This window comes from Balaenoptera acutorostrata, chromosome 5, assembly GCF_949987535.1.
Source record: "Balaenoptera acutorostrata chromosome 5, mBalAcu1.1, whole genome shotgun sequence".
Classification (NCBI taxonomy): Eukaryota; Metazoa; Chordata; class Mammalia; order Artiodactyla; family Balaenopteridae; genus Balaenoptera; species Balaenoptera acutorostrata.
Window position 1 is genome coordinate 110138782 of NC_080068.1, and position 15353 is coordinate 110154134.

At 35.3% G+C, this 15353-nt stretch overlaps 1 protein-coding gene across 1 annotated transcript in view; it reads left to right on the plus strand.

Annotated features, from left to right (window-relative positions):
* The window catches only part of ARHGEF38 (Rho guanine nucleotide exchange factor 38), a 163895-nt gene that overhangs the window by 124532 nt on the left and 24010 nt on the right, over positions 1–15353 (plus strand). Inside the window, exons 6-7 of the mRNA XM_007190984.2 lie at positions 11315–11514; positions 14689–14822. Of these exons, the coding sequence (XP_007191046.2) occupies positions 11315–11514; positions 14689–14822 (334 nt within the window). The remainder of the gene's footprint in view (positions 1–11314; positions 11515–14688; positions 14823–15353) is intronic.

The window sequence follows — 15353 nt, forward strand, 5'->3', positions numbered from 1 at the left end:
TCTTGGAGTATAATTTACTTAAATCACAAGTTTGTTGGTGCTAGGAACTCTTTGGGAACTGCTTATCAGACATATGTTTAGGAATCATTTTAATGTGTCCAAAAATGTTTCTTCCTAAGGACAACATTAGTCTAAAAAGTCTCAGATTAATACCATAATGTTTTTGAAGGTACATAGATTAATGTATAAAAGAAAAGCTTCCTTATGCATTACAGTAAAATATTCTGTTTCTTCTGATTTGGACTCTGATTTACAGAGAAAAAAATCATACACACACATACATAGCATGAAAATGAAATATTAAGATGAAATAATTGGTTACTAGGACAATATAGAAATTATCTTATAAAAGCAACACACACATACACATACTTTGCAAGATGTCCATTTTTACAGAAGAACAGCATGTCTAGTCTGACTAACATTGAAAAGAAGATATTGATTTGAATATGAAGTCAAATTTACCAGGACTTAATAAAGCACGTGTTTGCCTTAGCATGGCCAGGAACTACCTGAAGTCCTGAGTTCCTAGTCTGCTTGTGCGTGTGTGTGTGTGTGTGTGTGTGTGTATGTGTGTGTGTACATTCTAAACTCCTGAAACTTTACAACAAGAAACACAAAATTTACAAAATAAAAATTATATTAATTTAAGCTGTAAATATCTGCCATTCATGCTTTGGTGCAGAGCAACCTTGAGGAAAGACAGAATTCCAGGGTGAGGTGGAAGAATCAGGTATCATACAGGAGACCTGTAGACTAAGGTTTTATACCCCAGCCAAGCTGAGAAGTTAGTTTTTGGCATACCAAACAAGCACCCAGTTCTCTCACTTTATAAGCCTTTTCTTTCAAAAGGAAAAAAAATATCCTACAGTATAAACAGATATGATTAGATTTGTTCAAGACCATTTGAATTTGAAGAGGAGCATAATAGAATAGGGCCTTTTGGTCCTTTCACACACCAGAGCTTTCCTGGCTTCTCTTCAATGACAGTTGATGGTATTGGAAGGGTGGGGAATTGCTGTCTCATTATAAAGCCTGTGGCCCTGGCATTGTGCCTAGGACTGGAGAGTCACAGAGCTGGGGGATGAGAGAAGAACTTCATATGCTACACATCTATTCTACACATACGATGTATGCTACACATAACGATGCTACAGAGAAACCCAAACCAACGTTGTGGCCAACCCAATACTTAGATTTCTTTTCCTAGAGCTTAGGTCTTTATAACCAAAGATTGAGAGACAGAGACAGACAGAGAGAGAGATTCAGAGAAGGAAAGTGAGCAAATCTTTTAATACATTAGCATGCACAGGCTCCTACATACAGAATACTTAAAACAAACAGCGCCTTGTATTGAAATGCTTGCTTAAAAAATTGCACTGGCTTCTGCGGCAGTCCTGCTGTGTGGATGTTAGCAGGCTGCTTATGCCCCCCTCTAACCCATTCTATACATCAAGAACTCGAAAATAGGAAGAAGAGTCATAGCGTGTGGCTGCATGAACACCAAAGCCACGTTTGCCATGAGTTATTTTCTTTCCTGTTTCTCTCATTCAGGGCAGGAGGCACAGACGCTGCTACCTAAAAGGGCAAAAGGCAATGTCCAATGCTATGTAATTGTTGGGCTCCTTAGTAGCTAAGGCCAAGAATGTCGCAGCCAGAGTAGTGCATTTATGAGACGTGGGTTTTAAAATGGCTTCCAAAAAATGTCTTACTTATGGAAGCTGAAAACTGTCTTTTTTTCACAATCTGCATTTTAAAAAGTACAGAAAAAGGCAAAGACATTTAAAATTTCTAAAATGTTTACTTTGAATTATAATCTTATGCAAACATCAAAACAGTATTAAAGTGACAAGAATCATAGAATCTTCCACCAAAGGGTCTCCCCCAAAGCATGGGATACAAGTCCCATGTTCTAAAGCAAGAAAAATATACCTATTCTAAATTTACCTCCAGAAGTACACTGTTTTATCTTCAATATTTGTACTTTTCTATATGCTTCTCTGCCTGACCAGTTATTTCCGCCTTTGGATCTCAGGGTTTCAATCAATCTCAAAATGTTATGTTATTTTTTTCTTAAGTTTTGTATTTTTAAAATTATTGAAGAAACACTGAAAACATAGAAAATCGAAATGAGGACCCGGAAGACAATTGGTAGTCACATTCCAGAGTGAACTATTTTAACATCACATGAGTCCCTTACTTCCCTGCAATTGTTTTCTCTACACAGACACATGTTGACTAAACTAGGACAGCTATGTATTTCCTGTATGTCAACTTGCTACCTCTTTATCAATACATCATGAGCATCTCTCTATGTCAGTAAACATAAATCCACATTACTTTATGACCGCATACTATTCTATCTGATGTATATACCATAATTTAGTTTACCAAACCCTTACAGATACTTGAAGTGTGTCTGTCTTGCTAAGATTGACTTTACGTGTTCATTCTTATACGTGATCTTTGAATAATAGTTTAATTATTTTCTTTGGATGAATTTCTAAAAGTGGAATTGCTAGATCAAAGGGCTTTTGATACTTATTGCCAGATAATTAAAGAAAAGTTGAACTAATTTATAGTCCCACTACCACATATAAGTTGTCCATTTATCTACTACTTGCTAGCACTAGATAAAATTAATATTTGTATCCTTACAACTTATGGCAATGTAATAGGACAAAAGTAGCATTGTATTGTTTTCATTATCATTAAAAATAATCTTGTGTTTAACCATTTGTATTTCACCTCTAATGAATTATCTTTTTTATTGATTGTTCACTTTTACTGAGATGTTTATCTTTTTCTAAAAGATTGATAATGGCTCTTTAATTAGCAAGTATATTATCCTTTTTTCTATCTTATGTACTATGAATAATTTTTCCAGATTATCATTTGACTTTTAACATAGTGTATAGTTGCTTCTGTTTTCATTTTTATCCATACAGTTTTACAGAGCTAAATTTTAAAATAGATTTATCACTTTTTTCTATTGTAGCTTTTGGATTTTATATCTCACTTAGAAACCCCGAGTTTGTTTTAAACCGTAATCCCATGTTTTTGCCAAGATCTTGTATAATTTCATTTTTAACATTTAAATCTTTAACCTATCTAGAAATTATTTTGGTGTAAAGAATCCATTTTTATTATTTTTTTATATGACAAGCTAATTATCACAATACCTGATATTGAATGGTTCCTTTTTTCCACTGAGTAGGAATGTCATATTTACCACATAATTTCCATACCTACTTGTATTTATTTCTTTATTTTCTATTTTGTGTTTGATTTCCATTTGCCCATATATGTACCCATACCAAACTGCTTTCATTTTTGCAGCTTTATATTTTAATGTCAGGTATAACTAATCTCAGCTCAGTATTATTCCTTTTCAGAATTTTCTTGAATATTCTTGCATGTTTCCTTCTTTAAAAACTTTCTCTTTTGTTAAAATTATATCTACCCATGGTTTAAAAAGCCAAATAGTTCTACAGGATTTAAGAAGAAGAGTAGTCTACTGTATAGCACAGGGAACTATATTCAATACCCTGAGATAAAGCATAGTGGAAAAGAATATAACAAAGAATGTATATATGTATATAACTGAGTCACTTTGCTGTACAGCAGAAATTAACACAACATTGTAAATCAACTATACTCCAATAAAATTTTTCTTTTAATTAGAAAGAAAAAAATAGTAGTCTCCTCTTCTACCTGCCCCTAAATGCTCCTCACCAGAACACAAAATTTTCACACATTTTAGTTGACTATTTTGGTATTTATCTTCATGACTCCAAAAAAAATTTGGCTCTTCCTTTTTAGGTATTATGTATTGACTTCCCCCTATGGAAGACAAGAATCTCTCTCTCTTCCCTACCCGATCTCCACTACACACACACACACACACACACACACACACACACACACACACCAGTTCCATCTCACCATTCTCCCTATGTAGTTACATTGTAATTTGAATTAAAACAATAATCAGTGCTTGAATTATTATACGTGAATAAATTTCTTTTCAGAGCTAAACCTTGGAATAAACGGATTACTTGTTTTTCTTGGAGTTAACTATTGCCTTTTTTCCCCCCTTAATTTTCTTTGTACTAATCATTAATGCTGAACTCACAGCCAGTCATCTTGAAGACAGCCAGGTGAATTTTGTATGCTATCAATTTCATCTCCCTGTAAAAGCCTCTCCCAGAGCCTTCTGACCTTTTGAGTTTGGACTGATGACACTGGGCATCACTGTCTTTTAGGAACTCCCCTCCCATCGTCTAGACTTTCTCTTTGCCTCTTTCCTGTTTTTAGTAGAGGACATCCTGCAATAGTTTCCCCTATTCATCAAAGAATGCATGGGAAGGAAAATTTTAAGAACTTTTATATCAAAAATGTCTTTATTTTACCCTCACACTTGATTTATATAGTTTGATTTCGTATTTTACCCTCACACTTGATTTATATAGTTTGATTTCGTATAGAATTCTAAATCGAAAATCATTCATCTTCAGAATATAAAGGTAATTCTTCATTGTTTCTAACTTTCAGTATTGCTACAAGAAATGAAAATGATTCCTAATTGTTTGCTTTTAACTGTTTAGTTTATATGTTTCCCTGAAAGATTGTGGGCTTTTCTCTTTGTCCCCGATAATTTACAGTTTTATGGATTCCAAGGTGAGTCCGTTTCATCCATTGTGCTGTGTACTCAGTGAGTTCTTTCAACCTGCTAACTCATGTTCCTTGAATTATTTCATAGATGATTTCCTCCCTGTGTGTTCTGTTCTCTCTTTCTGGGACTCTTATTATTTTTATATTGGAACTCCTAGACTGGTCTTCGAATTTTCTTATACTTTCTTCTATTTTTGTATTTTTCTCTTCTCTCTGGAAAGTTCCTGAACATTTTCTCCAACACTTGTGAGTTTTTATTTCTGCTATTATCCTTTTAATTTCCAAGAGCTCTTCCCTAGTCCTCCAAATGATCTCAAGGTGCCATCTGTGTAGCACCTTAAGAATTACGCTGTTTCTTAACCAGGTTTTTAACTATTCCTTCTTATTCTAATTCCCACGCCCCTCTCCCTTCACTTCCATAGGTCTCAAGGACTCTAGTTAATGAAACTTTGGAGGAGTGATTAAATAATTGCTTCTCCATATTACTGGTTCTTTCTGGTCTGCTATATCAATTACCATTTGCTCATCTCCTTTACAGCTTCTAAAATTTGTTAGTAGTTCTGTATTTGTTTTCAAAGCAATTTTAAAATTATGACAAGTGTTATTTGCTTATTATTTGTGTAGCAATATGCAGTTTCCTCTAAAGTTGACTTGTGATGTTTTAAAAGGAGAGTAAATTGAAAAAAAATTCAATAACAGTATAGATGGTTTGTGGCTTCTATAAACTAAATATTAAATTTAAGATATTGTGGCCATAAAATAGAGGAAATTCAAAGTAATATGATCAATAGTTACATGATTAGTTTTCCTTCATTTTCTCCCTCAAATTAAGAAATATAGATATACCTCAATGTTGAGGTATATCTGACTTTTTCTGTTTTCATCACAGTCTTTACATTGTTTAAATATCATTTTAATTTTCATTGTGCAACTGTTTTCTTGTATTTGATGCAAAGCTCTTTATAGCAAAACTGGATCCTGCTAAAACAAAGCCAGCTGTGTTTACTTGACTTTGTAATGTTCCAATAATAATTTGTAATGAGATTAGTGTAGCTACTTTCAGTACTAAATATTTGCCAAAGTATTCATGATAAGATAGAGGAATATGAAACAGAATTACAAATTAATAACTACCTTAGCTTTCAGCACAATATGTATGGGGAATTGTTACGCATTTGGTTACTTTCTGCGGGGGAGGCATGTGATAATTGGCTGCTTGGCTGCACTGGGTTATATCACACGTAAGACTCATCTGCCTGGCACAGTTGTCAGAACTCAGTCTTACTGGGAGGGATTAGATGGGGTGAGCGTTGTGGCGCTGAATGCCTGGAGTGTCATTATCTAGGAGCACATCCTCTATCTTTCCTACCATATTGCTTGTCTGTGTGATGTAGATGGCAGAGCATCATTGCTCATCACTTGGGCAACTGTCCACCGTGCTTATCTGAAGACAAAGGTGTCTGGGAGATTTCTCATTTTTGAGAAAAGCTTTTTTAATATTCGCATCTGTGATGCTTTTAAGAGAAACAGTTATCATTTATAATTGTTATTATTGTCATTTGAAACGTAAAAGGGAGAGAATAGAACTTTGATGCCAAAGAGTGATAGAAAAAGAAGTAATGATAAGATCTGGACAGAACTAAAGGGCCTACGTTGTTGTTTTTTTTAAAATTATCTTTATTGGAGTATAATTGCTTTACAGTGTTGTGATAGTTTCTGCTGTATAACAAAGTGAATCGGCTATATACATATGTATATCCCCATATCCCCTCCCTCTTGCGTCTCCCTCCCACCCTCCTTATCCCACCCCTCTAGGTGGTCGCAAAGCAGCAAGCTGATCTCCCTGTACCACGCAGGTGCTTCCCACTAGCTATCTATTTTACATTTGGTAGTGTATATATGTCAATGCTACTCTCTCACTTCGTCCCAGCTTACCCTTCCCCCTCCCCATGTCCTCAAGTCCATTCTCTTCATCTGTGTCTTTATTCCTGTCCTGTCCCTAGGTTCACCAGAACTTTTTTTTTTAGATTCCATATATATGTGTTAGCATATGGTACTTGTTTTTCTCTTTCTGACTTACTTCACTCTGTATGACAGACTCTAGGTCCATCCACCTCACTACAAATAAGTCAATTTCATTTCTTTTTATGGCTGAGTACTATTCCATTGTATATATGTGCCACATCTTCTTTATCCATTCATCTGTTGATGGACACTTAGGTTGCTTCCATGTCCTGGCTATTGTAAATTGTGCTGCAATGAACATTGTGGTACATGACTCTTTTTGAATTATGGTTTTCTCAAGGTATATGCGCAGTAGTGGGATTGGTGGGTCGTATGGTAATTCTATTTTTAGTTTTTTAAGGAACCTCCATATTGTTCTCCATAGTGGCTGTATCAATTTACATTCCCACCAACAGTGCAAGAGGGTTCCCTTTCCTCCACACCCTCTCTAGCATTTATTGTTTGCAGATTTTTTGATGATGGCCATTCTGACTGGTGTGAGGTGATACCTCATTGTAGTTTTGATTTGCATTTCTCTAATGATTAGTGATGTTGAGCATCCTTTCATGTATTTGTTGGCAATCTGTATATCTTCTTTGGAGAAATGTCTATTTAGGTCTTTGGCCCATTTTTGGATTGGGTTGTTTGTTTTTTTCGTATTGAGCTGCATGAGCTGCTTGTATATTTTGGAGATTAATCCTTTGTCAGTTGCTTCATTTGCAAATATTTTCTCCCATTCTGGTTGTCTTTTCATCTTGTTTATGGTTTCCTTTGCTGTGCAAAAGCTTTCAAGTTTCATTAGGTCCCATTTGTTTATTTTTGTTTTTATTTCCATTTCTCTAGGAGGTGGGTCAAAAAGGATCTTGCTGTGATTTATGACATAGAGTGTTCTGCCTATGTTTTCTAGGTTGGTTTTTTGACGGATCCTGATAAGCAAGAAAGGAGAGCAGCTCAAAGATACAAGTATATTCTTTAATATACCTGGGAATTTTTTTTGTAATTAAAAATTTTAAAATATGTATATAACAATAGGCCACACTGATAAGCTATCTTATTAAAATTGAGTTTTGTTTGATTGAATTGTGTGATTACATCTATATTTTGATGGTATTTTCAGTGATTTTTTTTTTTTTTTTTTTTTAGTGATTTTTATAAGACTAAATAAACTGTTACTTGCTGATAGTAAAAAGGAAAACTCAGAAGAAATCTGATCTTATTCATAAGGATAATGATTTCTTCTAATCAAGTTAATACCTTCCATATTCCTGACTTGTTCTTATTTAAGGAATTATTTATACTTAAGTGTCTAAATTGTTGAAGAATTTATGTTTAAGATATAGAAAGGTGTTGTCCTTTGTATTCAAAGGTTTGGCTACTGACATACCATCAGTGAGAAAATATGTTTTTAGTCATTATTTTTTCAGTATTCATAATAGATTTACATTTTTTCCCAACCACTTCACCCAGTCTTCTTGGAAACCAGTAATATCTCTCTCTCCCTCTCTCCCTCATTTCCTCTTTGTCACCCTGTCTCCTTATTTCCCTTCCCCCTTCCTTAGTAGATTTGGTGCAAATGAGTAGGAAGTACAAGATAAAGTCTATCAAAGCAACTCTTTTTTGGCAAAAGAGGCAAGAATATACAATGGAGAAAAGAGAGTCTCTTCAGCGAGTGGTGTTGGGAAAGTTGGACAGCTGCATGTAAATCAATGAAGTTAGAACACACCCTCACGCCATACACAAAAATAAACTCAAAATGACTTAAAGACTTACGTATAAGACATGACACCATAGAACTCCTATAAGAGAACATAGGCAAAACATTCTCTGACATAAATAATACCAATGTTTTTGTACGTCAATCTCCCAGTGCAATAGAAATAAAAGCAAAAATAAACAAATGGGACCTAATCAAAATTTTAAGCTTTTGCACAGCAAAGGAAATCATAAACAAAACAAAAAGACAACCTATGGACTGGGAGAAAATATTTACAAATGATGCAACTAACAAGGGATTAATTTCTAAAATATACAAACAGCTCAATTCAATAACAAAAGAAACAAACAACCCAATCGAAAAATGGGCAAAAGACCTAAATAGACATTTCTCCAAAGAAGACATACAGATGGCCAATAGACATATGAAAAGATGCTCAACATTGCTAATTATTAGAGAAGTGCAAATCAAAACTACAGTGAGGTACCCCCTCACACCAGTCAGAATGACCATCATTAAAAAGTCTACAAATAATAAATGCTGGAGAGGGTGTGGAGAAAAGGGAACCCTCTTACACTGTTGCTGAGGATGTAAATTGGTGCAGCCACTCTGGAAAACAGTATGGAGGTTCCTCAAAAAGCTAAAAATAGAACTACTTTGTGATCCAGCAATCTCATTCCTGGGCATATATCCAGACAAAACTATAATTTGAAAGGATACATGCACCCCTATGTTCATAGCAGCACTATTTACAATAGCAAAGACATGGAAACAACATAAATGTCCATCCATATATGAATAGATAAAGAAGAAATGGCATATATGGAATATATATGGTATATATGGTATATATAGAATATAACGGAATATTACTCAGCCATAAAAAAGAATGAAAAAAATGCCATTTGCAGCAACATGGATACAATTAGAGATTATCATACTAAGTGAAGTAAGTCAGAAAGACAAATACCATATGATATCACTTATATGTGGAATCTAAAATATGGCACAAATGAACATATCTATGAAAGAGAAACAGACTCACAGACATAGAGAAGACTTGTGGTTATCAAGGGGGAAGAGAGTAAGGAAAGGGAAGGATTGGGAGTTTGAGATTAGCAGAGGAAAACTATTATATATAGGATGGATAAATAACAAGGTCCTACTGTTTAGCACAAGGAACTATATTCAATGTCCTGTGATAAACCATAATGAAAAAGAATATATATACGTATAACTGAGTCACTTTGCTGTACAGCAGAAATTAGCACAACATTGTAAATCAACTATTCTTCAATAAATTTTTTTAACTTAAAAAAAAAAAAGCAACTCTTTACTCCCTCACAAACCTTTATCATTTATTTTGATATTCCTTTGAAAAATGTTGCCTTTTGGTTTGATTCAGTCTTTGTTTCTATTACAGTATAATCATTTTCTCAACATATGAATAAAATTCAGGACCATTGTGCATTTTTTTTTAAAAAAATGTGGAATGTAAAATAACAGCACATTACAGAAAATCTGAGAAATCTGTCACTTTGGTTTACAAATATTCATTGAGAGAATACTATTTGTCATGCTGGAGATATAGTGGTGACAGAGAAATTGAACATAAACTGGTAAATAAAGAAAAAGGATGAGTCCAGATAGTGATAAGTGCTATAATGAAAATAAAATGGGGACATGTGACAGAGTGACTGGGGTGTGTGTGTGTGTGTGTGTGTGTGTGTCTGCATGTGTGCACTTACATGTGATAATCAAAGTTCCTTAGTTTCTCATTCATCAAATGAGGAGTTCAAACAGGTGGTCTCTAGGGTGCCTTCAGGTCTTTTCTAATGATGCAACTTTTCTAATTTTGTTCAGTGTTTTTTAGATCCGTTTTACCATTTCAATTATGTGGTCTGTTGTCCACCCATACAGTATTTGAAACATAGTAATTGAAGAATGAAAAATCCACCCATCAGGATTTGAAAACAGTGTCTATATTCTCTCTCTTCTAAATAAAAACCTAAAGGAAAACAAATGAGTGTATCCATGTATCAGAAGGGACTCAAAACACAATTTTCATCCATGTTCCATTTACAGTATATCTTTATTTGCCTCTTGAATAAAGAGGCTATTAGACATCACTGCTTTCTGGCTGAATGAATTGAATACAGTGGGTTGGACAACAGCATGACCAAGCTGGTAGCTTTTTCATTTCCTGTGAACTACTTGGCCAGTTGGAATGGCTCTAGTCTCATCTCAGAAGCTCCAAAAGGAAGAGTCAGGGGTGAGTGCTCACTTTTGTGTAGCCATTTGAAGATCTGTGGGCTACGAAGAGTTCCACATGGAAAGTCATTGTGTAATAGCAATGATTAGTGATAGTGATGATATTAACAATATCTAGAGAATGTTGCATTTATTATAAATCTCTTTTGGAGAGTGTGATAGAACCTCTGAAACACTATAAATTCATCTTCTCAATTTGGTAGAAGAAAGAGGACAAATTATGTTTAGATTTTTAAATGATGAGCTTATTCTCCTCACTTAATAATCACAAAAATACCATCAGGAAAATGCATTTTTATTCATTGTCATGGGAAAATGCAGTCTAGAATTGTTTCCCACTATTATTTTAAAGCCTGTTATTAAAAAAACTGTTAAGTGGAACATGGTTGGAAATCATGCTTTGAGTCCTTTCAGGTGGACAGATATACTTATTTTCTTTTAAATTTTGTTTAGTAGTAGGATCTTTCAGCCTTGCTTCTTTTTGCCATCCATTGCCCTTGCTTTCATTTAGAAACTGAACATAGCCAAATGGAAGGGGAAAAGGGTGGAAAACAGTTTCAGGATTAATCATAAAAAAAAAAATCACAAAAATAAAAAGGAGATAATAAGTCAAATGTTTGTGAAACAGATATTAATTTATCTCTATTGCAGAGGCAAAGCAAACTTACTGGACATGGGCTCTTTGATGATCAAACCAATTCAGAGAGTGATGAAGTATCCCCTATTACTGCGTGAACTCCGGAATTCCACCCCTCCCTCTCACCCAGACTTTAGAGCACTGGAGGATGCCTTTGCTGCAGTGAAAGATATTAATGTAAACATCAACGAACTTAAAAGACGGAAGGATTTAGGTAAGAGGAGATATGATCAATTGGGGGTTTTCCAGCGTTGGAATAGTCTGTTCATGTTTCGGAGAATCAGAATGTCTCAGTAGTTAGAGCAGTTGCAGTGATAATGATCATTTGATATTTAAAGTTAGAGGCTAGGGAGGAGAGGATGGTTTTGCCTTGCCAGCTAGCTTCAGGAGAAGATCATGAGGCAAAAGATTGACAACCTTTTATTGAACAGCCCTATACTCAACCTCTTTTGACCACTGCATGCCCGATGACGTACTGTGGGCTGAAGACACCCATAGCATATGATCCTCCTGTTCTTGGCGTTATGCATGGTAGGAAGGAGGCATGGCCTGGTAGCTGGGAGCAGTGAAAAGTTAGAGCTGAAAAGGGGTGGTGAGAAGGGCAGATACAGGTAAGATGGCCCAGCTACCACATCAGGCTTATTTGGTTCTGGAACACAAAGAATGGGTATTTTTTGGCAATTAATTGCTCCACTGAAGGGAGAAAGTATATTTCTTTCTCAAATTAACAAATTATTGTTAACTATTTGTTAGCTAAGATGTAAAGTTCACCTCTAAAGTAGAATGTAGGTTTCAAAACAGGAGGCACAATTAGATGGTTCCTATCATCTCAGATGTAGTAGTGCATTGGGATAGACCATGGGTCCTCTCTCAGTGTGATTTGTGTCCATAAGTTCTTGATTGGCTTTGTACTTCTAATGTTAAATCTCAATTCAACAGTTAAAGCAATGGTAGGACTGTGGAGCTAATTGGTCCAACCACTTCATTTATTTTTATTGTTTGTATTTTCTAATTTTTTATTTTAAAAATTGTATATATTTGTATTAATAAATTGTAACTATAAAGAAAAGTGAAAGTTGTAGAGTGAACGACACCATAAACAAAATGAAAAGATAGCCCGTAGACAAAGGATTACTATCTAGAATATATAATTATTGATATTAAATCAGTAAAAACATTCTAATACAAAAAAGGTTAATAATAAAAATGAGCAATTCACAGAAAGACCAGTAAGTTTTTAAATGCTAAGATTCACTAATCATCAGGGAAATGCAAATTAAAATCACAATGACAAAGTGTTCCCAGCCTACCAGATTGGCAATAAGATTTTTAGTGGATAATGTTAAGTGCTGAATCTCAGTTTGCAGGTGAGAATGTAAATTAGAATCACCACTTGGGAGAACAATTTGACAATACCTATTAAATTGAAGATACACATACCCAAGATGCAGAAAATCAGTTTCTAGATATTTGAGAAACTGGCTCATATGCTCGTGGAGAGGTATACTAGTAACTAGCATTGTCCGTAAGAGCAAAAGAAAAAAAAGGAAAAAAAAAAAAAGAAACAAGCAAACAAAGAAATGGATAGTGGCTTGCATATTAAACCAGATAATGGATAAACTGTGTTTTATATACTATGATAACATGAAAACATAAAATTAATTAAAGTACATGTATCAATTAGACAGATATCAAAAACTGTTGAGTTTTTTAAAAAGTAAATTAGGGCTTCCTTGGTGGCGCAGTGGTTGAGAATCTGCCTGCCAGTGCAGGGGACACAGGTTCGAGCCCTGGTCTGGGAAGATCCCACATGCCGTGGAGCGACTAGGCCCGTGAGCCACAATTGCTGAGCCTGCGCGTCTGGAGCCTGTGCTTCACAACAAGAGAGGCCGCGATAGTGAGAGGCCCGCGCACCGCGATGAAGAGTGGCCCCCGCTCGCCGCAGCTAGAGAAAGCCCTCGCACAGAAACGAAGATCCAACACAGCCATAAATAAATAAATAAATAAATAAAATTAAAAAAAAAAAAAAGTAAATTAGCAAGTGACAGAAGAATGAATGCAATACGGTACCGTTTTTACAAGGATTGAAAATAATACTATACACTGTATGACTACATACCTACAAAGTAAAGGCATGAAAATAGATACAGATATAATAAACCCCATAATTTTGGATCACAGATCCCTTTAGGGATCAAAGATGGGGCTCAGAGAAGTTTCAATTGTTATGTGATTTTTTTAAAATAAAAAGATTGGAAACAAGGCAAAATGTTAAGATTTGACAAACCCGGGAGATGGACAATAGCTGTAATATTATTTTAACTTTTCTGTTTGCTTAAACTTAAAATTTCAAAGTTTTAAAGAGGAAAATTTTTCTGCTCCCATGATTCCAGTTTGCATAGCTAACATTTTAGTAAGTTCTCTTCAGAATTTCTATGTCTTTTTTTCTATTTTTTTCTTCTCTCTTTTTCCTTCTTTCCTTCCTTTTGCAAATGGTACTACAATTTGCTGGGGCTTTTTAAAAACTTAATTTTATATCATGAACATTCTTCAGGTTAATACGGTCTTCTTTTTCATGGTTCCATAGTATCCCATTCATGAGTGTATCATAATTTATTAAACCAGACCTCTATGAGTAAACTTTTAGATTGTTTCCAACATTCTGCTCTTAGAAAAAAACGCTATAGCAAACAAAAGTTTGTATGCCTCATTATGGAAAACAGATTCTCTACACGGACTTCCTGGTCATAGACTATAAATATTTTCACTTTTATAAGACTCTGACAAATTGTTCTCTACAAAAACTATATTGATTTAATCCATGTCAACAGCGTATAAGAATGCTCCTGTCTCCACACCATTACCAAAACAGAAAGTTAGGAATATTTAACATTTTGAACAATACGAGAGGTGAAAATCATGTTAAAGACAAAAAAGTACACCTCAGAGAGGTCACTCAGCTTACCCCAAATCTCTCAGCTGGTGGAGAGACCACGCTGGGATGCATCCGAGGTCTTCTTACGTCGGATGCGGTTGTCTTTCCATTAGTTAGGTCTTGATGCTTCATTCTAGAGACCCCAGATAACAAGTGTATTGTCTGAGAAGAGAGAGTTTTTTCCAGTATCAGGAATTTCTTTAATGTGCGAGGTAAATGAACCTTGGGCTTTGAGGAGCTCAAGTCCTAGGACAGTTTCTGAAGGTCAGTGGGGTGGGCGTCTGGAGCTGTGACTGGGCGGAGGGGCTGGAGCATATTGCATCGGTACCGGAGGTCCGAAAATCATACAGAGCGGTATCTTAAATTTAAATATTAATCTTGAATACTTTGGATGGAACACACACTTTCTGTGCCTCACATGTTCAGATATGTTATTGCATTCTTCCGTTTCAGTTCTAAAATACAAGAAGAACGATGAGGATGAATCACTTAAAGATAAATTGTCTAAACTAAATATTCATTCAATTAGCAAGAAATCAAAAAGAGTGACAAATCATCTAAAGATTCTGACCAGAGGAGAATCACAGGTAATTTTTCTTCTTGGGCCACATACATTTTCCTGGGGAACACGAATGCTGACGTTTTTGTGAGATTTTGTTTTATCCTTATCAGAGCTGTTTCTAGAACACACTGAGAATCGAGGTAATTGCCCTCCATGCTGTTCCTTTCTCCCTCTCTCTCTCTCTCTCCCCCTCTGTTTTGCGCGATATTGAGTGGGGGTTGTTCTGACACTGTCTTAGCTATGGTGCTTCCATTCAGGAGGAGGACAAAGGAGAGGTAAAGACATAAGAACAGGGATCAACAAGGGATGCCCCAGGAGTTCTGACACCATCAAATAGCACATACTCTCACCTAAGGCAATGCCCTCCTTTCATCCCTGTCTTATTTCTGCTTTTTAAAAACCTCATTTCTTTTAGTTCCCTTGATGGTCATCTTATATTTATTTCACCTATGAAAATAATGTTTAGGTGCATACCTTAGCATGACTTTTCCTACCTGTTATCACTTTCCTCTTCCCTACCCCCAGGTGCACATTATATCACTGGGTAACTCTTTGG